This window comes from Drosophila persimilis, unplaced genomic scaffold (assembly GCF_003286085.1).
Source record: "Drosophila persimilis strain 14011-0111.01,24,50 unplaced genomic scaffold, DperRS2 tig00000000-arrow-pilon, whole genome shotgun sequence".
Taxonomy (NCBI): Eukaryota; Metazoa; Arthropoda; class Insecta; order Diptera; family Drosophilidae; genus Drosophila; species Drosophila persimilis.
The window spans coordinates 10,164,344-10,189,129 of record NW_020825288.1 but is presented as its reverse complement, the minus strand read 5'-3'; the positions used below and the strand labels follow the sequence as shown (position 1 = coordinate 10,189,129).

The 24,786-nt window shown below is 42.7% G+C and overlaps 2 protein-coding genes across 2 annotated transcripts; one reads left to right on the top strand and one right to left on the bottom strand.

Annotated features, from left to right (window-relative positions):
- Nucleotides 1-8,242: 8,242 nt before the first annotated feature.
- LOC6587673 lies at nt 8,243-11,111 on the top strand. The gene is made up of 9 exons (XM_002013124.2): nt 8,243-8,315; nt 8,417-8,543; nt 8,612-8,755; nt 8,816-8,988; nt 9,049-9,255; nt 9,312-9,693; nt 9,754-9,964; nt 10,033-10,470; nt 10,530-11,111. Exons 1-9 carry the CDS (start codon nt 8,280-8,282, stop codon nt 10,996-10,998), a joined length of 2,187 nt encoding a protein of 728 aa, XP_002013160.1. The 5' UTR covers nt 8,243-8,279; the 3' UTR covers nt 10,999-11,111.
- Nucleotides 11,112-11,187: 76 nt separating this feature from the next.
- LOC6588504 (RNA-binding protein squid) lies at nt 11,188-21,972 on the bottom strand. Its single transcript, XM_026984778.1, has 7 exons — nt 21,724-21,972; nt 19,175-19,215; nt 18,821-19,095; nt 18,523-18,760; nt 18,293-18,421; nt 12,644-12,804; nt 11,188-12,569 (listed from the first exon to the last, which is right to left on the bottom strand). The coding sequence occupies exons 1-6, from the start codon at nt 21,885-21,887 to the stop codon at nt 12,719-12,721; spliced, it is 933 nt and encodes a 310-aa protein (XP_026840579.1). The 5' UTR covers nt 21,888-21,972; the 3' UTR covers nt 11,188-12,569; nt 12,644-12,718.
- Between the last annotated feature and the right edge of the window lie 2,814 nt (nt 21,973-24,786).

Sequence of the window (24,786 nt, the reverse complement as noted above, 5' to 3'; positions counted from 1 at the left end):
CCCACTCGTCTTAATCGAATAGATTCTCAGCCAACCTAATCTGTACATCATTTTGGAATCATTTAAAACCTTGCTGAACTTTATTAAATTGATTAAAAACGTCGACAACGTAAATAATAAAAAACAAAATCGATTTTGCAGCCAGCTGCTGCCGTTGCTGTTGATCCTTGATCCGTGTTGCGGCCGGACATTGTCCTGGCCAAAAGGTAATTCAATTAAAATGCAACAAAAAATCGCCTGAGTGAAAACAATTTGTAAGTAATTTTAAACAAATGTGCTTTAATTGAATTGAAAGTCGGGTCGGGCTTAATGTTATTAATGGAGTTTTTAGCTTTCATTGGCCACATTTGCGGTGAACTGGCGAAGCCACCCGGAGCAGGCTGATTTTCCCTGTCTTTCAGGACTCCGGGACTTGGGGGAACTGACTTGGGGGAAGTCGGGGGAACTGACAGAGCTGAAAGAGATTTGTTTGCCCAAGTCATCAACGGTACTGAATAGGCCGAACATGTGTATGTACACATGCTTGTGTATACAAATTTCGTAATTAAATTTTAAGTAAATATCAATTCAAAACTGCAAATGACATTTTGTGCACCAAACGCCATGCGGGTTGGGCTGGGCTGCTCTTTGAAAATTGAGCAACCAAGATGCTGGAGCACTGGAGCTCTGTAGCACTGTAGCACTGTAGGAGCAGTAGGAGCAACAACAACAACTGGAGCAGCGCTGATGATGATGATGACACTAAATAAAAGATTTTATACTGTTGATTTTTGCGCTTTTTGCAACTTTGCACGTTGCATTGCACTTGATCTGTGTGCCAAACGTTACAACGACACTTCAGCAGGAGCACGGGCTGAAGATGAAGACGGAGTACGAATTGTAGTAGAGTAGAGAGGGAGGCGGGGGAAGGCCAGGGCAGGAGACGATTGCTGGCAGCAGCTGCAGCAGTTGTTTGTAGCATACAATCAGCTCGTTTCGTTTTATTGCCAACGTCGTCATACTCGTAGAGCAGCGCCAAGCCAACACAGTCAACATCGTCATCGTCATCGTCGTCGTCGTCGTCGTCGTCGTCATCGTTGCCGTGCCGTTCGTTGCCGTTGCCATTGCCATTGCCATTGCCATCGTTGTCGTTGTCGTCGTCGACTAGACACAAGACTTGACAGCAAAGCAAAATTGTATTTACATTCAATTAGTGCCAACAAAATTGTCTTTGGCTGCTTGCCGTACACCACTGTGCCTAGTTGCCAGAGAAAGCCCAAGCTCAGGCCAAAGACCAGGCCCAGGCCCAGGCCCAGGCCAAGCAAGTTCTTTGCAAGTTGGCTGAGCGTAAATTACTTTCTGCTTTGGTAAGGAGTCGTAGTGGCTGGTGGGTGTCACTGGGAGTGTGCCAGGAGTAGGCGCATGACCCATGTTTGCAGCCTTTTAGTTGGGAGCTAAGTAATGTAAAATTTATTTTAAATAAACTGAAAATATGTTTTGGCTTGTACTAGTTTTTCCCTCTTTCGGCGCCTGCTTATTTCTTGCCAGGCATTTTATTTATGCATAACAAAGCACCACTTAAATCTGTTCAGCATTTTGCTTTTTTCCTTTCTTAGAGTGCGCCTCTACCGCTGCCGCTGACGCTGGTGATGCTATTCGAAAGTTTGCAATCTGCATGCCAAGTTGTCGACGTTTTCACACAAACAGGCCAGGAAAGCAGGCGGGACAGGGCAGGAGGGGCCTGTAAGGATAAGGAGAGGAAGTCGGGAACTGGAACTGGAGTTGGAGTTGGAGCTGCAGCTGGTATTGCAATGGGCGATGGGCGATGGGCAATGGGCGAGGTGGAGCCCTGTGCCGAGTGCAAGTGCCTGCGCGTTTATAAGTTTTCAACTGTTGTATGAAATTTTACAAATTAGATTCATTTCTATGCATTGAAATACATTTTCAAACTTTGCTGCAGAAAGTTTCCAGGATATTTGCACACACACACACACACAAACACGTACACATGGCAGGCCAGGTCTGATAGACAGACAGACTGACTGCAGGAGCAAAGGCAGAGTATAGCCCAGCCCAGGACAACGACTACGAGCAATACGAGTACGACCCAGTGACACAACATGCCAAAACTCACTCTATTAGTTTGCCAGTTTATAAAGAAACATGTATAAAAGTTTCACACACATATTTGCAATTTCATTAATACAAAACTTATTTGAAGGCCCGAAGACCGAACACCCAATCCAGCTCTGCTCTGCCTTGCCTCCCCTGCTCTTTTCCAATCCCCAATGATGCCCATTTTTGTTAATTTTAACTTCAGCCTCACTCACACACACACTCACTCCCACTCGAACACACACGTACACAAAAACGTACAGAGGATTCGGGAAAAGTTGTTGGGTAAAATTCCAGAAATTGAAATGTGAAAACTCAAACATTCCAATGATGAAAAAAGAAATGAGAAAAGAAATACTCAACTCGAACATCATTTGCAGCAATAAAAGAAGTCAGAACACCCGAAAGCGGCAGCGGCAGCGGCAGCAGAAGCAGTACAGCGATGCGTCAAATGAATCGAGGCGTGGTCCTTTGGGGTGTGGCGGAGGAAGCTGGCTGCCCGTGGCATCCTCGCACACCCACTCAGAGCTCGCTCACTACGACATTATCATAATTAATTAAAAAAGTTTTTAAAATCAATTTCCAAATGCCAAGATGTGTCTGTGGAGAACTGTTTGATGAACCATGGCCAAAGAGAGCAGCTGGAAAAATTGATAACTTTGGCTTGTCATGGACAAAGCGAGACCCTAAAGCAGGGCACAAAATTCCATGCCAGAAAAAAAATGTCATTCCAATCCATGCAGAAATATTCTACAAATTTGTTCCATAATATTGTGAACGGAGTAAAGTGTGCACAAAAAATAAAAGCATTACATGGGTTTTTATTCAACTTAATAATCCTTTTTCCCAGTTGACAGAGAGGTTATTCAGTGTAATTGGCTGCAACGGTGGACTGTGAAGATCATCCAGCATCCATCATCAATGAACACAGTGGAAACGGAAATCCGAATAAAACGGATGTACATATATTTTGGCAATTGGCCTAACCTAATTTTTCGTATTCAGGATAATATCAAATAACCATGGCATTCCCACGATATTCCTTTTGATAGTTTAATAAGTAAGAAAGACTTTGTGGTATAACTTTTATCATGACTCCTTATATGAAATAATAAAGAAAATACATAGGTAATTTACTAGGTCTTTTAAAATGCATAAATACATATGTACATATATATGTATGCACAATTTGTAGTTCGAAGCCCACTGAGAAAACCATGGACCTACATATTTGGAGCGATATCTGTCCTTAACCCTAATACCAATAAAGAAATTAATTTTAAAAAATGTATTCATATGTACGTGCATTCTTATTATACCATATAGCTTTTTAGGAAAATGTAAAAACAATTTTAAAAAATTTAAAATATTTAAAAAAAAATATTTCGCTTTGTCGCACATTGAGGGTGCACGGATAAGAAATGAGGATAGCTCAATTGATATTTTCATCGATGGAGAATAATATCCCTAGTTTGAAACTGATTACCGACTATGAAAATAGACTCTCGCCTGATACGGCTGAGATTTAAAAAAAAAATATTAAAAAAAAACATTGTGTCGCGATGGTGGGGTGCTTACCAAAATTGTATTTCCTTTTTCGCTTACAAAATTTTAGAAAATAATGTACGAAGCGACGCTTATAAAAATTAGCCAATCTTATAGAAAACTGATTAAGCTATCGAATCAAATTGTTTTTCTTTTGAAAATAGCAGTAAACTGAAATATTATTGCTGTGCCAACACTTAAGTCCGGCACTGTATAATGTGGTGGCTAATGAGAATATGAAAGTACCTTAAACCTTATACCGTATAAATTCTGGAAATTACAATAATCGTGGCAGGTGAGATGACTTGAAGAAGTCGTCGTTCAGGTGTGTTTACGAGTATTCACGAATTGTTGGCGGAAACTGGAAGATGTTTCCACGTACCGTGCCGTTTGTCTTGCCCAGCAATTTATGGTCACTATGTTGCGAAAAATGAGGGTCGGGTCCAATCGCTGGGAAGAGCTGGCACAGCAGCTAAGATACGCTTTGAACATTAAAGAAATTGAAAGCACTACAAAATTGCTAGACGCAAGCACTACAGTGGGACTGGGAGTGCAAATCAAAAAGCCAGCAATAGTGCAATGCATTTTAATTTGGCCCCGCAAACACAACACAAACCAAACCGATCCAAACCAAAAGGAAGCCACACAGTGCACACAGATACGTACATACATACATACATATGTACATGCGAGCGGAGGCAGTACATAAATAAATACTTGAGCAAATATTTACAACTCTGGCGTGGAATTATAAGCAGCGCCCGAAATGCAAGTATGCACTACAAAAATGACGGCAGCCAGCCATCAGTGCTGCCATTTCAGATATTTTCCGCTATTAATTTAGTTTTTTTGTTTAATAACTTTTCTTGATAAGTTTCCACCGCAAGCCAGGTATTTCCTAATTCTGTTCTATCGATCGTGTTTTTTTCAAAAGCGAATTAAGAAAACAAAAACAACTACGATCCTTGGATGCTGGATTCCAATAATCAAGAACGTACGTTGAATAAGGCAACTGAACCCCCCAACAGGACTGGATAACCAAGATTAATACTTCCATTTCATCCAGCTCTAATTGTTTCATAAGATCGAGCTAGAATGGAATTATACTTATCTACGAGTACGAAGGAAGATTAGATAGGATTCTTCATAGTCGATTGGGTTGCCTTATCATTACCAAATAGGTAAATTTCCACCACAAGGAATGTACTTTAAAGTGGTGCAACGAACCCTTTTCCAGCCGTCTGAATTAACTTGGATAGCTGAGCCGCCTGTGCACCCGATGAAAGAGATTTATAATTTGGCATCGGTCTAGGCTAATTGCACAAGTATTCGTATCTTTATTCAGTCTTATTAATTGCAATTTTAATTAGCAATGGTAGTCACTCTCCAAGCGCCGCTCGCTAAGCCGTTCCGCCAAGGTCTACGCCATTACTCCATTATGATTCCTCACAGTGGTTGTGGAGCGGTGTTTATATTGCTTCTGAAAATTGTGGTTGGCTTTTCCCAGCTAGCCACAAATGTTGATATGGCTGTTTTGGGCCCTCAAGAGCTGGCAACACTGCCAGCGTGTGTGACGAGAGAGCGAGAACGAAGCTTCTCGCACCTGTTTGCATGTGTTGTGTGTGTGTGTGTGTGTGTGCGAGCGCGCGCATAAAACGCGCCGCAGCAGAAGTGAGCAGCATTTTTATTTATTTGCCGAGACGTGGGTTTTATTTTGCTTTGCTGGTGCCTCTTTTTGTTCTGCAGCCAAATATGCAGGGCTGGAATTCCAGGACTCCGCCGTCGTGATGCACTGCAGCAGCAGCCAGGTGGGCGTGTCCGCGAGGGGGAGAGACAAGCCAGATAAGGTTGGCAGCGCCGTTTGCGGAGCAGCAAGGCGTAGTCGGGCACCGAGTGTCGAGTGCGAGCTTGTTTGGCAAAGCGCCTGTTTAACACTTAAGATATCGTATTTCTTACACTTGCATGTATGTGTGTACATATGGCTTGGTGTGTGTGGTATGCATGCCACAAAGGAGCTCGTTCGGGGCTGAAGCTACAGCCGGCACTGGCAAAAGATAAATATGCATGCGGTTGGTTTCAGAAGGCATGGCAAAAGGTGCACATGAGTACACCGAGAAAAACAGACTCTAAAATTCAAAACATGTTTTTGACCATGAAGAAACCCCAACTCTGCTAACTCTGTTAACTCTGCTATCAAGAGTACCGTACTCAAATCATTAAATATGTTAAAGGGATAGATAGATGGTCCATGTCCATCAGTATTTTATCTCAACAGATCTTCGATCAATCGTCAAGAGTTTAAACAGCTTCGTCACCAAAGATAGCCTTCCTTTCGGGTTTCCCCTCAGTGCATCAGCATTTGATCTATGTGTGAGTGTGTGCCCATGTGTTAGTACGTCAGCCATTTCAACAGAGACGCCTCCTTTTTGCGCCGTCTCTCGCACATTTGCATGCAATAAAGATGGCGGGCGATAACTAGGTTGCCTGCCATTGTTTGCCTTTTTCCCATATTTCTGCTTAACTCTTTCACCGTGTGTGCCACTAGCTGGCCGCCAAGGAAGCAGACAGAGCCCAAGCAGCCACTAAAATAAAAGGCAACGTACGCCAACTGCCGTATCCTGCCACAGCCACAGCCACAGCCACGGCTGCGCTGCTCCTTCTTCTTTTGGCGGTTCTGCTGCTGCCGTGCATTATGCAGATGTACACCAGGTTCATGAATATATATGCCGGCACTTTGTCTACCTACACACGAGCACTCACACCCGGAACCCCTGAACGCGGATGTCTGTGCGATTGTGTGAAAAAGAAGTCAAACAAACTAACTGACAAAATGCCATATGTTTGTGCACGATAAGCCCCTCCACTGAGCCACACCAAACCCCACAGCTCTCCCTCCCAGCGACCCCGTTTGGAGAGCTCGAACCCATAATTATAATTTAACACCGCATCAAATCAAACAGGGAACACAATAAGAACAAAACCCCAGCAAATCGATGGCCCGGCCACCACACGCACACGCATTTTCATAGCCGAAACCCCAAAGCCCCCAATCCCCCATCAGGGCTATGCTCACCCGGCTGAGTAAATCAAAAATGTGCAATAAAAACTGCAATAAAGCACGCTTCAAAGGTGGCATGGGAATGGGTATGGGCATTGGTATGGTCATGGCAAGGGGAAGGGAAAGGGGAAGGGGAAGGGAAGCGGGGAAGTGGAGGGAAATGCCTGGTTGCAAACCTCATCTAAGCAACGATAATGATTGCAATTCGTTTTTATGACCCACAACCAACTAACCGTTTCCGGGTATTACGATTCTGCAAAGCAATTTGCCAGCACGAATATACCCGTACCCGTACTCGAAACAAAATTAAATTAAAAGCAAGCTCCGATTTCCAACAGAAGGGAAGCATTTATCCTAAATTCGTCGCTTTAAACGCACAAATAATATGTTCTTAGATTTAAGTAATTGGAGAATTTATGTTAAATTATAATAGTTCTTGCGAGGAGATATTGATTTATAAGACCAATTTCAAGACCAATTTCAATGAAGAAAACATCTACTTAGAAAACCAATAGGTATAATGAATAAAGAGTACTGAGTACTGAGTGCATTTATCATTTGTCAGCATAGTGGATATTTGTGTAGAAGAACAATCCTAATGAACTACTTTCACAACCGATTCAGTGATACGTATTTACCGAGGCAAAGGCGGTGCCCGCATGGAAGTTAGAACTCCAGGAGCAAAAAGGGCATCTGGCCAAACACTAGAAATGCCACGGAGAACCGCCCTTCAGGTTATTTTTAGTCGCGTGGCCAGAAGTGGCCCGAGTGGCCCGACTGGCCCGAGTGACCGGCTTGAAGTGGTCAGGTGTATAGTGCACCTGTCGTCGCCAATCAACCTTGACTCGTGCTGGCCGTTAGGCGGGCGGCAGTGGGGTATTCCGGAGGTTCATGGACCCAACACCACCGCTACCAATTGCAGTCCCAGCTCTCCACGCTCTGCGAGGTAGCCAGACCCTTGTCGCCGCTGTTGGTTGGTTTTGGATGCGATTTGCTTGGTTGGATGGCCAGCGATTTTCCAATAAAGTAAAATTGCATTTGATGATGCCAGGATATGTTTTTTCCAATCACTCTGACATTTCTCGGTTCCTCTTTGTTTTCTCCTGTTTTCCCCCAGCCATTTATAGAAAATTGAATAAAAGTGTTGGTGGCATTGCGACAAACTGGGCGATGAATGAGCGCGTGATTGGAAGCGATTTGTAGAACGGTGAACGCCGCTCGGCCAGCACTCCGCTTTCCGCTTTCCACTCACCACTCTCCGGGGTCTCCGGGCCGGGCACGAGGAGGAAGTGATTAGTGTTGCGCTCCTCCAAAGCTTCCTTGCGTGCGCCGTACGAAGTGCGCCTTGCGCCGTGCAACCGGCTCCTCGGAGAAACGTAGGCAAACACAGCGGAGCGCAGAAATCCAATTTGTAATATGGACCGAGCTAGGTGGCCCTTGACTTCATTGTTTCACTCAGTTACTTTGGCTTTTATATACAAACACAAATACATACCTATATCGTAGGGACTTTCGATTGTATTTCACACAATTTTCGTACTCAACAAAAATACAAAAAACAGTTAACAATACTTGAGCCAATATGCATACGACCAAGATAGAGGAGGGCGATGACAGGGTAAGTCCAAGTCCATGTCCGAGCCCGTGTCATATGTGCCGGACATTAAACATGCTCAACTAATTTGCCTGCCCATCCAATCTCCCTTGAACCGTCTGCAGGAGGATATGGAGCTCAACCAAGTCTGGCGGGCCTGTCGTAAAATTCAAGGTGCTATTTTTCGTTATAACTTTGACATCTGTGCCGATTTGAAGCAGCAGGATCCAGGATGCAGCGGCTTCGTATCGGGTAAGAACGACATCCGCTAGGGACATTTCGGTCTGCCCTTTTTTATGTAATTTTTATGACCCCAACAGAGCCCATCTTCACGGCTGTGCTGGGAAAGTATCGCAAGGTGGCCGGCATGTCCGAAACCGAGCTGAGGGACGTCACCGACTACTTCCAAATCCGCGACGGGCGCGTGGCCTATCGCCAGTTCTGCAAGGTGGTCTGCAGCGAAAGTGAGTTGGGCATGGTTCCTGTTCATGATTTTCTGGCTCTGACCCGGCTCTGACCCGCAGCCCTGCACAAGAGCGCCAAGACGGACCTGGCCACTGGCCTGGAGTGGAACGATCCCTGGCATGTGAATGTCATTCCCCAGCCGGAGGATCGACGCAGGCTCTGTCTGATTTTGCTTAAGATTGCTCAGGAGGCGAACATACCATTGATGCCGTACTTTCAGGACTATGAACTGGTGATTGCTCCTCGGCGCTGTGCCTTATACCAGGAAAAACGTATTTTATTTCACTTCTAGATTGCTCAAAATGTGGGCGTGGTCACGGTGTCGCACTTCTCGCGGGTGCTGCACTTCATGAAGATACCGCTGTCGGAGCCGGACTTTCTGCTGCTGCTGAGGCGCTATATGAAAGACGGCTATTTGGTTAATTACGTGGCGTTCCTCAAGCACATCGATAACATAATTGCCTACCTGAAGGACCACCGTCTGCTGGACAACTCTCAGGTGGGGCATTTTGGGACATTTTATTCTATTCATTTTAATCGGGTCCCGTTCTTCAGGATATCATTAAGGACTTCCCAGGTCGCCTAGTGGACTTGGAGCTCTCCCAGCTGCCGGCAATCAATGGCTGCAAGCTGGTGCACCCTATCTTTCCGGATGCGTGCAATCATCCGAAGAAGAATCGCAGCCAATGCGACATCATTTTCTGCATACAGAACTACGTCTACAAGAACCAGGTGCGCACCTCCGAGTTCCTGGAGAGCTTCGACGCCTTGAACATCGGCAGCATCACCAAAAACCAGTTCGAGCGCGGCCTGTCCACCATGGGAGTGGGCAAGTACCTGTCCCAGCGCGAGATGGCTGTTCTGGTGGATCGCTATCTGGATCCAATGGACATCAACCGCGTACGTTGGCGCAATTTTGTGGATGAGATCGACACGGGTGGGGAGTGGTTAAGAGTAGTCTAGGGAATTTTTAATTTATTTGACCCTGTTTCTGTAGTCTTCACCATCAAGAACCTAGACAAGATGCCGCAGTGCGTGGTCGAGTCGCCGCTGCGCCACATCCAAGAGCTGCCCCGACCCGGCGCCGTGGACTGGCAGTCGGCCCCGCAGAGCATGCGTGAAGTGTGCGAGGAGGCAATGGCAAAGATACGCATCCGCATCCGCAACCGTCGCCTATACCTGCACCCCTTCTTCCGCAGCTATGACAAGTGAGTGGAGTGGATGACTCGAGTCCTGATTCCTAGGTTTTTTTACCCATCCGCCCTGCCCTTTCCAGACTCAATAGTGGCCATGTGCGCTGCAACCAGACCAATCAGATCTTCCGCACCAATGGCATACTCCTGTCCGATCAGGAGCTCGATGCTGTGCTGCATCGCTATGGCAATGAGCTCGGCTTTCATTACACCAAGTTCCTGGACGACGTGGATCCAGCCGAGTACGCCATGCCCAGCATGGTGACCAAGCAGCAGCTTCAGGATTGTCCGCCATTCGCCCGGGACAATCTGGAACAGGAGGAGGCCAGCGAGGAGACCATTATTCGCATCCTGACCAGTGCCAAGCGTCAGGCCCTGACCAAGGGACTGGCCGTCATCGATTTCATGACCGACTACGACCGTCACCGCGAGGGCGAGATTCTGGAGTCTGACTTTAAGCGGTCCCTGGACAACTCAGGCGTCATCCTGACTGAGGAAGAGACCACAATTCTTTGCAACATGTAGGCTGTCCAGTGACTACCATAACCATCAATCTCACCTTATCTCTCGATCTCCACAGCTTCCGTTCTCCCCGGCGCATGGCGTGCGTGCGCTACCGGGACTTCTGCAAGGCCCTGGACGAGATCTTCATACAACTCGAATCGAGTCTTGGCGACCAGGTGGTCACAGCTGTTCCTCTACTGCACCTGCCCAACTTGGACTGCGTCGATTGCTTCCTCAGCTTCGACGAGCGGACCATTTGTTCGCAGGCCCTCATGAAGCTCGCTCGCAAACCCGACGAGATTTCGAACTTGAGCCAGGTCTTCAAGGACTTTGACCGCGAGAACTGTGGCTCCATCTCCCAGAACCAGTTCCTGCGCGGCCTCACCGTCCGCGAGATGCACCAGATGCTGAGCAGCCGCGAGTTCGAGGCCATCTGCAAGTGCTTCGGGATGCAGCGTGGCCTCTGCCTCGAGTTCAACTACCGCGAATTCCTTAAAATTCTGGACGTGCTCTTCACCACCGGCCAGGTGAAGCGAAACTATTAGAGATCATTGATGAGAGCCTGATGTTCCAAATTCTCAGTGTGTAATCGTTTTTGTTTGTGCAAAATTATGATTGTTACGAGTGTTATAAATATAAGAAAACGCAGCAAAATAAAGTTTACTTTTCTTTAATTAATGTAATTCGCTTGAAAACCGCCCCCTCTCTCATCCCACGGTTATGACGGAAGAGAATAACGTTTTTGTTTATATTTTTAGGGGGTAGAAACTATATTTATACAATTTTCAAATTCGTCTTAGCCTAAGCTGAATCTGTTCCGAAAATGCTACCCTACCCCAAGTCTGTGGCCCGTCTCATCTGTGCGATTTCGCAATGCCGCGCATCCCTCTACTTCTACCTTTACGGACGTTTCTTTCACACGATCTCATCTGGTTTGTAAATATAGTAGTTTAAGTATGTATACATATATAGAGAATTCTTTCAACAAGTATTCCGGCATCTATTATACAGTTCTGTGTGTACCACGCATATGTGCATATGCACGTGTTTTTGTTTATGTTTTCGTTTGTGGGTAGCAAATAAACTCGAGTTTGATTTTTAATAAAATATTATCTGCTCTGCCCCACCAAGGAGTATATAAATATAGATATACAAGTAGTCTATAAGCTAATGCACATACCCAAGAAACAGAATTAAACAGAAGTATGTTTGCTGCTTGAAAATCGTTTGTTATCGCGTTCTTTGTGTTTTGGTGGATCTGTTGGTTGTCGTAGTTTATGTAGTTCAATAGTTCCTTAATTTATAATTCATTCAGGACGCTACCACCCTCGTCCATTGCCCACCAGTCAACTTCCATTGCTCTCTTGTGTTGCTTTTTCTCGTGTTTATAGTTACTACAATATTACATGTTACAGTTATCAGTAATTAGAGTTAAACAAATACTTATCTCTACAGTATTGTATTTTGTTGCAAAATGTGTTGAACAATTTCCTCGTGTAGCTGTCTCGTGTCGCTGCTGCACTTTAAACAATTACCCCGCATAACACATGAGACTACATTAGAAAAACGAATTTGTTTCGACGCACAGACCTTGTGGGGGCCACCACGGCTCCAGTAACGTGTTCCGACTGTTTCTTGTGGGAGGCTTTTGGGCTTGAGGGATAGCTCTTGCTTTTGCTTTCGCTGTTGCTTTTGGGTGGGTGTGGGGGTTGGTTGGTCTGCCGGCTTAATGAGCGTGTGGCTATGAAAAATTAGCCACTTGCTGAGAAAATATTACATGTCTCTAGGCCTAACTATCTATGTATGTATGTATTTATGTACTCGTATTTGTGGTGGGGATGTATTAATGACGCTCCTGTTGCGGCTGGTGTTGTTGCGGCTGGTGTTGTTGTGGTTGTAGATTTAATTGTTGTTGGAATGGTGCTACACATCATGTGTGTAAGGATGTAGCTTGTTGGTTGTAGCTGCTGCTGCTGCCAGTCTGCCAGTTCGTCTAATGCAATAAGAATAGGGATCTGCCTCCGTGCAGTCCCTTTTCAAATGTATATCCATATATACAGGTGCGTATATATGCGTTTACTCAGAAGTGGGTTGGTGTGTTGTGGTTGTAGTAATGCTGCAACGGAAAAAGAATTAGCTTCGGTTAGCAAGTGCCTCGCCGGGGGTACGGCATGTATGACTTGTACTCACCATAACAAACTAAACTAGGTAAAATTCAAATAGTTTGTAGTTATCTGGAGAGTGTGAGTGCCCAGTGACCGGTGCTTAGTAGGGCTGGTGCCTGGGCTGGCGTCCCGAGCCGCGCTGCTTGCCCCCGTTGAAGCTGCCGCCTCCGCCACCACCGCCGCCGCCTGTTGTGGAAATGGAGGAATCGGTTCGAGGGATTAGTACATCTCATTCGGCCCTAACACTCGGGCAATACACATGCTCAAAGTCTGACGGGAAGGGGATATAAAAGTGTTTTGTTACTACGCCAAACGATTCAAGCGACTGTTTAGAAATTTTGACCAAGGCTAGACTAGGGATAGCGCAAAGGATAGAACAATGTCTAGGAAACATAACTCTGAACAGGCAATGGGGGGCAACGCAACTGAAAATGGAACAAAACTCGGGAGCTTGGGTTACAGACGATAAACATAAAATAATTGATCGGATTCGACAGTTCAAAAGGTACGAGTACTTGGAGATGGAATAAATGCAAAGAGTTGGATGATAGTTCTGGGCGTTTCTGTGATTTTATACCTTTGGGGCCGCCGCCGCCGCCACCGCCACCGCCGCGTGGGCCGCCGGCACCGCGACCGCCCAAGCTGCCACCACCGCCGCCGCCGTAGCCATTACCGTCGAAGCCGCCGCCGTAGCCATAGTCTTTCGTTTCGAGTATATTTTGTGGTGCAACCACGTGGTTATTGCAGTGGTTTGGTGTGGTGGTTTGTGGTTTGTTGTTTTTTCGTATAGAAGATTGATGAAAACACAAACAGAGCTTAGCTTATAAATGGTGTAGACGACACAAACGAAAGAGGATGGAGTGGAACTTGCTGTGTCTAGAATATGGATCGGGATCGGATCGATTCGGTTTGGGATTCTGGTACGGATTGGAATGGTCAAAATTTGCTGCTACTGAGGGGCGACGCCGCGCCGAGGGGAGACAATTCAAATTCACAAGTCAAGAGCTGGAAAGGAGATCTCCAGAATCCGGAATACAGGATTCGGAGAAGGGACCAACGGGGATGGAACGGAACGGGACAGGAAAGGTAAGTGGGAAGGGAAAGGCAACTGAAATACACACAAAATTGTTGTCTGGTTGGTTTTTTTTTGTTTTTCTTTTATTTGCTCATTTCTCGTTTGTGGATTTTGATTATAAGATTGATGGTTAAAATGTTTCTTGTTATTGCTGTAGCTCAAAGTACAATATGGTTTGTGGTGGTTGTTGGCTGTTGCTGATACACAAATAAAAATTAAAAACAATTTACTCTCTTCTCTCCCGACTCGCTCTGGAGCGATGGAGGGGAGCAGGCGCAAGGCGACGCTCACACATACATGCGGATCGATTTGTTGTTGATATTGTTAACTGATGTTGTAGTTGTCTGATTCTGGTTAGGTATCATAATCTTTATCGTTACCGACTCGACTCGACTCGACTCGACACGACTCGTTTCGACTTATTAACATGTTTCACAATGCATTGCAATGGACTTCTCCTTCATTCGATCGATCAATCGATCGATCTCTCATCTTACAGCACTCGTTATCGTTATGCATTTATGTTTCTTTTAAAATCTTTAATTTTTACCTCATTTTCCACACAACAATTTCAGCATTTCAATTTCAAGTTATTTGCTTTGTTTAACAATTCGATAAACAATTTATCATTGATTGGATGATGCCAAAGATTGCGAATTCATTTGCTGCTCTTGTGTGTGTGTCTTTTGAATGTCTCACCTCAGCAAAAAAGATATATAAAGTGTTCTCATTTTGTTTGATTCTCGTTAGTTTCTCTTTTAAAGGGGGAGTACGTGGGGGCGGATCGGGATCGGGGATAAAATGGGGCGGCGTATGCGTGGTTCGTCGCGAATATTCTGGAGTGTCGTTGAAAACGTTTTGCGAAAAACAAAAACAAATGCAATAGTCAACAAATTTTACTTTTTACTCGAGTTAATATAATGTTTATAATAATTACTCTTTGTGTTCGCTGTTGTTGTTGCTGTTGTTGTTAAAAACAAGAAAACTGGTTTAGCTTAAAAATTGTCTCGGGAAATCGCTTGACAAATCGTTAAATGTAAATTACTTTGGGTTTTACTTTTTTTGTAGAGTTTTTCAATGCATTTCACTAAAAACAAATATTAATTACGCTAAATTACTTGTAAATATATACGCTTTAAGTTTAATAGAAAGGAAGATTTAAGTAAAAAATGAAAATCGTTACAGTTAAGTGAAAATAACACTGTGGTGCTGTTTTTCTTGGTTGCTTGCTCGGTTGTTTGGTTGTTTGGTTGTTGGGATAGTGGGTCGTTGTCCTCTGGGCCAGACAACAACGATTCGGACACCGGGAATATATCGTACCGCCACGGGGGCTTGGACAAGACAGACGCGCGGCGGCGATCGCTTTGGATATTCACTTTTGGGTGGTTTTAATTATCCCTCATTAAGGGTCGGTCATTATCTTTCTTTTCTTTTCTTTTCTTTTCTTTTCTTTACTGTTCTTTTGCGGTTGGTTGGTTGGTTTGGTTTGATTATTTTGATCTTTCTTTTTCGTTTTTGTGAGGCGAAACATCGGAAAATTCGGCATTACAATCATCGTATATAAATATATGCTCAAAATCATAATTACGAAAGTAACATTACATAATTAAATAGTTATCGGGGGTAAAACTGCGGGGAAGTGCAAGCGGAAGCGGTAATATGCACCGTGGATCCGTGCAGCCGTCCTTCCCCGCACTTTAGTGGGGCTTGTTGGTTAGTTTCAAGATTTCAGAGAATAACGGAAGAGATAATTATAAAGAAATTAAGAATATATTGTTGTTAGGAATTTAATATTAAAGGGGGGCACAAAATTATTGCTATAAGTATATGTAGAGGTATACAAAAATTTTGTTTATATCAAAAGATTGTTTACACATTTAAACAGGATAATAATCGGTATAATAATCAATAAAAATATAGCATAATATGTATAAAAAACTTGATTTGTATGGGTAGTTTTTTTAAGATAGGGGTTAATATTTTTTTTCTTATTTTTGTTTAGTTTTTTCGTTTGTTTTTTGTTTGTATAAAGAAAACTGCTAAAAACATTGAGAAACATGCAAATTTGTTGTAAAATTGATGAATATATATGTATGCACAAATGTATATATAATCGGCGTACAATATTTGATATGTCCATCAGAACTCGGTTTCCCGGACTCTGCCTTCGGAATCTTCGGAACTTCAAATACGTATAAATATACATATATATATATACATTTGCCAAAGCAAAGCTCGTAAGTATGTGTGGGTTGTGTGCTCGACTTAACATTTAAAAACCATAAAAGGAAAATTATATATGTATAATTGTTTGAATTAAAATTACTAAAATTGACGAAGTGTGTTTTGTTTTGTTTAGCTTTGTTTCGTTAAGTTTTCACTTGATGATTGTTTGAAAAGTTCTCTAATCAGCTGTCGTTGTTGTTCAGTTAGTTGTTGTTTTCTTTTCTTTTTGGTTGTTGTTTGTTGTTGTTGTTGTTGTTGTTGTTTTTGTTGTTGTTTCAGTGTGGTTCTTGAAATCGACGTATGAACGTGCAGAATGCCGCAATGCGCGATCTAAAATTGAGTGCTGTTTGTTTACGTTTGATACGTCTGTTACGTTGTTGCTCTACGTTACGTTACGCTACGCTACGCAAGTTACATTTAGTCAAGAAAGTGCAGCGAAAATGCAAATAAAGCAAATAAAAGAATGATCCTTCGGGGCTTGCCCCTGGATCCAAGAGCTGTCGTTGTTGTACTCTTCCGTTTTGTAGTTGTTTTTTACAAGGATTTGCCTTAAAGTAATACTATCAAAAATAGTACCATAGTTAAATGTTACGTGTATGTATAAATATATATAACATTCGTATATACTCGATATAAATATATGTATATATATATATATATATATATATATGGTAGGTATATTGACGTATGTGCATACGAAAACATATGCATTGCAAGAACGTGAATATCATCCCGTTGCCGGGATAATAATATGTATCTAAAAATATATGTATATGCTATATATATTTAAATAGACATTGAATCAAAGCTTTGATTACGCGTTTCGTTTTTTGTTTGTTTGTTTGTTTGTTTGTTGTCTCTGTTGTTCTTGCTGTATTTCGTCTTCTTCTTGTTGTGGTTGTTTGTTGTTTAGTGTTTTGTTTAACAAAACAAAGAGGAAAAACTATTAAATAACTATATTTTTGAGAAGGGAGTGTGTGTGTGTGTGCGCTCGGGCATGAGTGTAGGAGTGGGGAGTAGGGGAGTGGGAGTGGGAGTTGGAGTGGGTTTGTTTGTCTGGCATTGGTATTGGTATTGGTGTTTGTGTGGTTTTGATTTTGGTTTCAGTTGGCTCAAACAATAACAGTTAGTTAACAATTAAAAGGCACATGTTGCAGTTGCGCAAAAGGCCAAAAACGCTGGCACTTCACACAGTTTTCACATACTCGCAATTGGCACATGCTTCTCGTGTGTGTATGTCTGTGGTTGTGTGGTGTGGTGTGGTGTGTTTGTGTGTGTGTGTGTGTGGTGTTTTTGCTTGTTGTTTTGGTTGTTTGTTTGTTTGTTGTCTGGTCTTGGTCTTGTTGTTTGCTGCCTTTGCGTTTGAGGTATTTGTCATCTTTGGAAAGTCTGTTGAAAGCGACCTCGTATCAACATCGCGCTGCTGCAGGATTTCCTGCTCTGGCTGGTCCGGTCCGGTCTGGTCTAGTGTGGTGCGGTTTGGTGTGGTGTGATGTGGGGTCGCCTGATCGGGAGATCCCACGACCCAAACGCCTCGCCACGTCTACTCTTCACTTCACTTCACTTCACTTGGCTTCATCCTGCTCTCTATCTCCTGCTCTCTCTCACTCTTTAAACAACACAATCGTTTACACACGCTTCGTCAGTTTTATGTTTAAATGCTACACAACTAATAATTGATAATTAAATGTTTCGTGTAAGTGAAGAATGCTCGTTAAAAGTACGCTTTAAAATGTAAAACATCAAATATTCTTTTAAAATTATACGTTGTTTAGATATACATATATAAATGTGTGTATAAAATTACTAATTTTTTTGCTTTTATATAAATGAAGAAAATCTTTCTGTTCGACTCTTCGCTGAATATGATTAAATTTTACAATTAGTTTTAAAAAGTTTTCTTGTTTTTAGCGACGTTGCTGTTGTTGTTGTTTTTTGTTGTTGTTGTTGTTGTTTGTTTATTTTTGGTTGTTCTTGGACATATGCATACCGTATATGCACCCGGCCGCCACCCGCCACACACATGTACACGGGGGTGCACGCGTGCATACACATAAATGCAGCACAACGATGTTTTTGTTTTTGTTTTTGCTTTTGCTTTTGTTTTTGCCTTTGCTTTTGTTTTTCTCTCAGTTTTGTTTGATTTGGGAAACACAACAACGTGGAAATTTCGATTCAGGTCTATGGCAAAGTAATTGATAATTAATCTGGTGGTTGTTGCTGTGATTGGTGTTGCCTGTCTGTGGTGGACTGTGGCTACTTAAAACTGCTGGTAGTTGTTGCTGCTACTGTTCTTGTTTTGGTGGTAGTTACTCGACGTGTTGTTATTGTAATAGTTGCTATGAGCATTATTATGTTGTTTGTTGTATTTACCATAACCGTAGTCATATCCATTATAATAGCCACCGGCATAGTAGTCGCCGTAGCCGCCGGCAGCACCGTAGCCGCCATAACCGCCGTAGCCAGAGTACGAGCTCTGGCCGTCCCACTGGTTGTTGTAGCCTGCGGAAAAAGAGAGATCGGTACGCAGTTAGAGGACTGTTCAATTCATTGCGATCTATGCCAGATGGCAGATGGATCTGCTGTGCTCTGACTGTACTGACCACCGCGTCCGTAGCCACCGCGACCACCGCGCATTCCACCGCGTGCACCACCGCGCATTCCCATCATTTGGTTCTCGGGCTTCGGCGTGGCACGCTTCACGTCGACCTCCTTGCCAGAGATCTTCTGTTTGGGCGTCTTCAGCAGATCTGTGACCACCTGCTCCGAATCGAAGGTGATGAAGCAGAAGCCTTTGCGCTGCGATTTTTGCTTGTCGAAGGGCATCTCAACCTCAACAATCTAGAGTATAAAATCATCATTCAGCATTATTCAACACTTTTCCACATTGCCGAAACTTACGTTGCCGAACTGGCTGAAGTAGGTTTTGATTTCCTCATCGCTGATTTCTGTGGTCAGGCCGCCGACAAAGATCTTGCCGTGGCGGGCCTTGGCCTTCTTGGGGTCGACCTTCTTGCTGTTAATTATGTGCTCGCCGGCAGAGCTCACCTTATCGATGGCCTCAGTGTTTGTGAATACGATGAAGGCGAATCCCCTCGAGCGTCCGGTCTGTGGGTCTGTCTTTACGTTGATGCTCTCGATTTCGCCAAATTTGCCGAAATGGTCCCTCAGTTCCTCTGTAAACAACAAGCACACGAACAAGAGCATGGGGTCAGACTCTGGCCGCATCCGATTGAAAATATTCTTTCTACTCACTCTCGGTCGTCTCCCAGCTGAGGCCGCCCACAAACAGTTTCCTGCGAAAGGGTACAGAAGAATTGCGGTTTAGTCGGGCATTGCTTTAAGGGGTATTTCCACCAATTAGGGGAGGGGAAATCTTTTTGAGGACAACTAGGGGCACAGAAAACGGAAATAGGCTGTGTTTTATACTTTCTTCTTCGATTTACTTTAAAATTTCTCTTCTTACATTTTGTTTATGGCTGCAAAAGATTGATGGCAGAGCTAGGATACAAACGAATAAAAAAAACTCACCAAATTTGAAGTGAAAATTGCTTTAATTACTGTTTTCAATCAGAGATCTGATCGGAGATTATATAGTATCAAAAACTTGCAAACTCGGAAATGAGCGAAAGAGTGCGACGAGCGATCGATAGCGAGCGAGAGACACAAACGAGCGAAAGATACATATATGCAAAGAGTGAATATTTAGTTTTGTTTTGGGTATTTTTTTTACATAGTTAACAATTAGTTTTATTCGATATGAGAAAAATGCAAGGGTTTTTATTCTGGATTCTGGTTTTACTTGCTTTATTTGTCTGTTTTATAAATTGTTAAGAAAATAGAATACTTAATTTATTCCGAGCTGTACGTTACTTCAGAAACGGCAAAGTTCAGAAACGGCTGGGTTCTGCGGATTGGATTTCGGGCAATTTGGAACAGTCTAGTCTCATCACGGCGGAGGAATTTAGAGGCTTTTAAGACTATCAATATCGGCATGTCGGCGCACGTTTTCGAATCCGATCCGTATCGTGGGAGAGCTTTAGCTTTACGTTACTTTCTTTTTCTGCCTTTAACTCTCTCTCTTTCAGCGGCTGAGCTTGATAACAAACAAAAAATGCGAGTCTCTTTCACTCGGTCTCGGTCTCTCTCTTTCTCTGATATATCAATATTTTTTTAAACAATAATTGTGTTATATGTACGTTAAGACACTCTCCTGTACAGGGCACAGATATTTAACATATTTTATAGTGATCCAATTTGAAATCGAGATAATTGCTGACAATTTTGTGTGTACATAGTTCTATTGACTGATTGATTGATTGATTGTTTAGTTTTGGTTAGATAAATACCATCAACATCAATATCGGCGTGGGGTGAGGGCATCCGTTGCGCACGCTCCGAATCCTCGGCCAAGGGAATCCCATTTCCGTTCGGGCCCTCGCCTCGACTGCGTTTGCTTGAGAATAGTTTAGCCTTCTCTCAAGACCTGCCGGAGAGGAACAAGGTTAGTTCGCTCAAACACAACAGGAAAAGCTATGTATTGTTTTGATTTGTTTTTGGTTTTGGATTGGTTTTTCTTTATTTTTGATGTTTTGTGGGCGCTCCTTCCAATTGCGGGCCGATTTCCTCTGCTCGGCTGTTGTTGTGTTGATACAAAGTCTCCTCTTGACTTAAGATTAAACTTAGGCATTATAATGATCAATTCAATAGATGGAAAAATTATGTATACCATAAACAAACCAAGAAGTAAACGAAACGCAAGACAAAAGTTAACAAAGACCCTTCTTCAGCCTGATGCAAATCGGATTATCTTTATCACACTTTAATATGGGATCGTATGAAATATCCAACAAAAATGTTAATTTTCGTTTATTTTTTCCGACTCAACAACACTGTTTTGACGCCGGCTGGCAATGCCTCGCCAACAGAGCGCGAAGCCGGCAAGCAAAGGGGAATAGTGAAAAATGCAAAACATACATACAATCCATACATACACACACTCGCGCACGCATATGGGCTTGTGTTTGTACATATACACACTATGGCCGCCATTTTGGGTACAGAACTGGAAGAGCATGGAAACGAGCGAACAAAATAACAACGAATGGCTAAACAAAAGAGTAATGCGAAAAAAAAATACAAATACTCTGACAAATACAAACTTGGTTTTTTGCAAGTGAAAGGCAAGGCGAGCCAGCTGTGTGCTTGTGTGTGAGTGCGAGAGTGTGGAGGCAACGTGGGGAGAGCTCCACACACAGCGAACATAACCTCACAAATGGGGGAAAATGTGCTCCCGTGGGGTGCTCCGAGCCGAGGCCTTCACATGCGTCAGGCATTGGGGACCGTTTCGGGGCTTTGTTCTGGGAGCTCTGACTAATGAAAATATCGCTCGTTACCGAATTGCGAGAAAACGAGCAGTGCACAGCAGTGCAAGCCTAACGCAAGCAAACAAAATTTTCCATAGCTAGCAAAAGGACAGAATGAACAAAAAATAAACGCCCGGCTACAAACAAAATTTCCAAAAAATTCTATTAATATTCTGCTTATAGCTGCTGCTGCTGAATGAGGTACAGTCGCACGCACACACACAGACACACGCACGCGAGCGAAAACAAAGGGGTCAGCGCGGCGGGCAGAGTGGAGACTCCGCCGACTCCCGCTCCCACCGACGCGACCAACGACGTTAGCTTCGCATTTACGTAACAGAGGAGGAGGAGGCAATAGAAACTGAAGTTGGGCACATGATCTGCTACATTTATCAGCTCCCTGCCTGCGGTGATTGGCCCAATATGTTATTTCAATACCTGTCGTCATCCCGCTGGTTAGAGACAGCGGATGTGTGTTCTGAGCCGTTGGTGGAACCGGCAGCTCCCGCCGCATCACCATTTTCGGAGCTCACGTCGTTGGTGGTTACATCCTTGGTGAAGTCTTCGCCGTTCATCTCACTGTCTACAATTTTATCGGCCATGTTGTCGGTGGTGTGTAGTTAATTTCTTGCCAATTAAACTCTTAGATTCAGCACAATTTTAGATTATTTTAAACGAAAACCTTTTTTTCACACACTCGCCAAACTCGCGCGACAAACGACCGGAAAATGACAGCCAGTGTGACCGCGAACTTAACGATACGATATACGGTCTGACCTCAGAAATATACCAACAATCGTCACAAAACACTGACGATATATTGACGAATTATTTTTATTCAATTTCCATTATATTCCTCGGTTTTTATATTCGGCTTAATATCGACAGCTGGCTAGGACACCCAGCATTAAAATCATAATTTAATCTGATTGATCAATCAATTTCCTACAAGATTAGTTAACTTTAAGCTCTCATCTTTAATGGACTTTTTATAAAATAAGGTTTAAACAAAAACGGTCAACAACAATTTCCACTAAATCAATGTCTTTACATGATAACTACACGCTAACTACATTTTTGCATATTAACTACATTTTTATGTAATAACAAAAAATGACACTTGAAGGGGAATTGTGAACGTTTATTTTTATAAAATCCCAATGGAAGCCATAACTCGTGAGGTGTGGGCCAAGCCGTACATCAGGTGTATCATGCTGACCAGGTCGGCACCAGGTCGCCAATGCCGTTGGTGACAATGAGATGAAGACGTTATAGAAATAGTCCAGCAATTCCCAGTCGGACTCCAGCATCACGTAGCCGGCTGAGCCCACCAGGATGTAGGAGATGAGCAGCAGGAGGGCCACCGAAACGGGCAGATTGAACTCATCGTCCACTTCATAGATCTCCGGGTACGGCGATGTGGGTGTCTCCGGGTGCGATGTGCCCAACGACCTGCCGCCTCGGCATCCGCGTGTGACTCCGCCTTTTGCAATTAGCGCAAAAATTGCCGCATGTGTTTCATGATTCTGCATCGCAGCAACTGCATTATTCATTTCGCTATCACAGCATTTAGAAAGCCGGATAGCGTTCAAGGCAACAGGTCGGGTTGTAGAGGAAACAATCGGCGGTCTAGTGCACTTCCTCTGCATCCTTTTATTAAAAATATATGTATATTTTAGGCAACCCACCATTCCCAATAAACCAATTCTCCTTCACTTCCTTTGGGAGCATTTATAAAATTTCGTCTGTAAATGATCTGCGTTTCGGAGCATTCATTCTTAGAATTTCGTAGAATTGAAAAATTCTTATAATTACATAGCGAATACATAAATTAAGATTGGTCACAAGAGAATATAATGTGTGGGGATTAACATTTTAAAATTACCGTAATATACCAAATAAAATGTATTAAATATTCCATTTTTCAAACCGTATAGAATTTCCAAAGAGAAATCCCACCACGAAAAGAGCCATCACTGGCAAGCAAAAAATATTTACTTATAATTTTAAAATACTTGAAGCTATTTCGCAACAGTTGATTGTTATAAAAAACAGCAAACAAAAGTTTAAAAACGCGCGGCACTTAAAATATGTAACAGGCAGCATTTTTTGTTAGAGCTGAATGGAAACATCGATGACAGCGATGGATTATGAAATGTTGACTTCAAACACTACATACAGTGGTGTACCATACTGTATGGTTAGTGCTTCAAATGAAATAATAATGGGCGTATTCCACAAGACTACAGGAACGGCAGAATTTTACTTGGATATTACATCTATTTCTGTCCTTCAGTCTAGATAATGGTTTTCACCATTATTCTTAGACTTACTTTCTGATTTTTAATCTTTGATATTAAAAAATCAACTGACTTATTGTAATTTTTATAAAAACGAAAGTAGCTGTTTGTAAATTGTCAGTGCTAGTAACGCAATAGAAAACTCGGAAAAATACGAAAACGAAATTCAAGTCTTTGTTCATTTATTCTCATTCAATATTTGAATTCTTTTATATTGTATTCAAAAATTATTGCTATTGGCAGTTTGGCTTGAAGATTGAGTTATTGCTGTAAGTACACATTGCATCAAAGAGGATAGGATGTCGAAATTGATGATGATCTTAATATATCGTCAATGTAAATGAATTAATAAGTTTTTAGCTGTAGCAGGAGTGTTGGCGATTTCACTTTTTGCCCGCATATCTGGATCGTTTTGAATAACTAAATGGCAAACATTTTTGATATGCGTGAAGTGGTAATTTTTGATTGTTTATAAATGTGTTTGAGTTTTTTAGTTATTTTTGATGTTGCCATTTAGATTGCAGTTCAATCCTTGTCGCTTATACACTTCAAACAATTTATGGCGCTCAACTCTAGCGCAACTCAGCGAAGTTTTGTGCGATATTCTCACCTTTTTTGGGACTTGTTCTCTTTTTCTAGATGGGATGGTGTCCCTACATTTCATACTCACTTGTAACGGAATGAGAAAATTCAGCATACCCCAGGGAAACGATTATTATAGAATTAAGGAAATGTTTGTTATCCCAGAATCATATAAACGCAAAAACTAGTCAGTCTCTATTTTAAAGGAATCTCAATGAAATTTTGCAGTTTATGGTCTTCTTACAGATACCAAGAATAGGTATCGGGAACGAGAAAGGGTATTTTAATATTATATGGTATACAAATTTCCATACTCCCGGTAGAAAAGTCTTAAATTCCAGCCACATACATATAAGAAATTCCATATTCACCACTTACGTTCTATGTCTTGACATTCTTTACTAGACAAAACTTATTTTAGACATAATCAAGTTAAAATTTACATATCTTTAATCATCAATTGGATGAAATTATGTTTTTCGGGCTGAAGGTCCTATCTAGCGAGTAATATTAAACCGAATATCAATATCGACGAATTCGATTTCCGAACATGGACATAGAACAATTAACCAGTGTAGGTGAAAGATACATTTTTTTTTATGTAAAGATGAAGGATGGT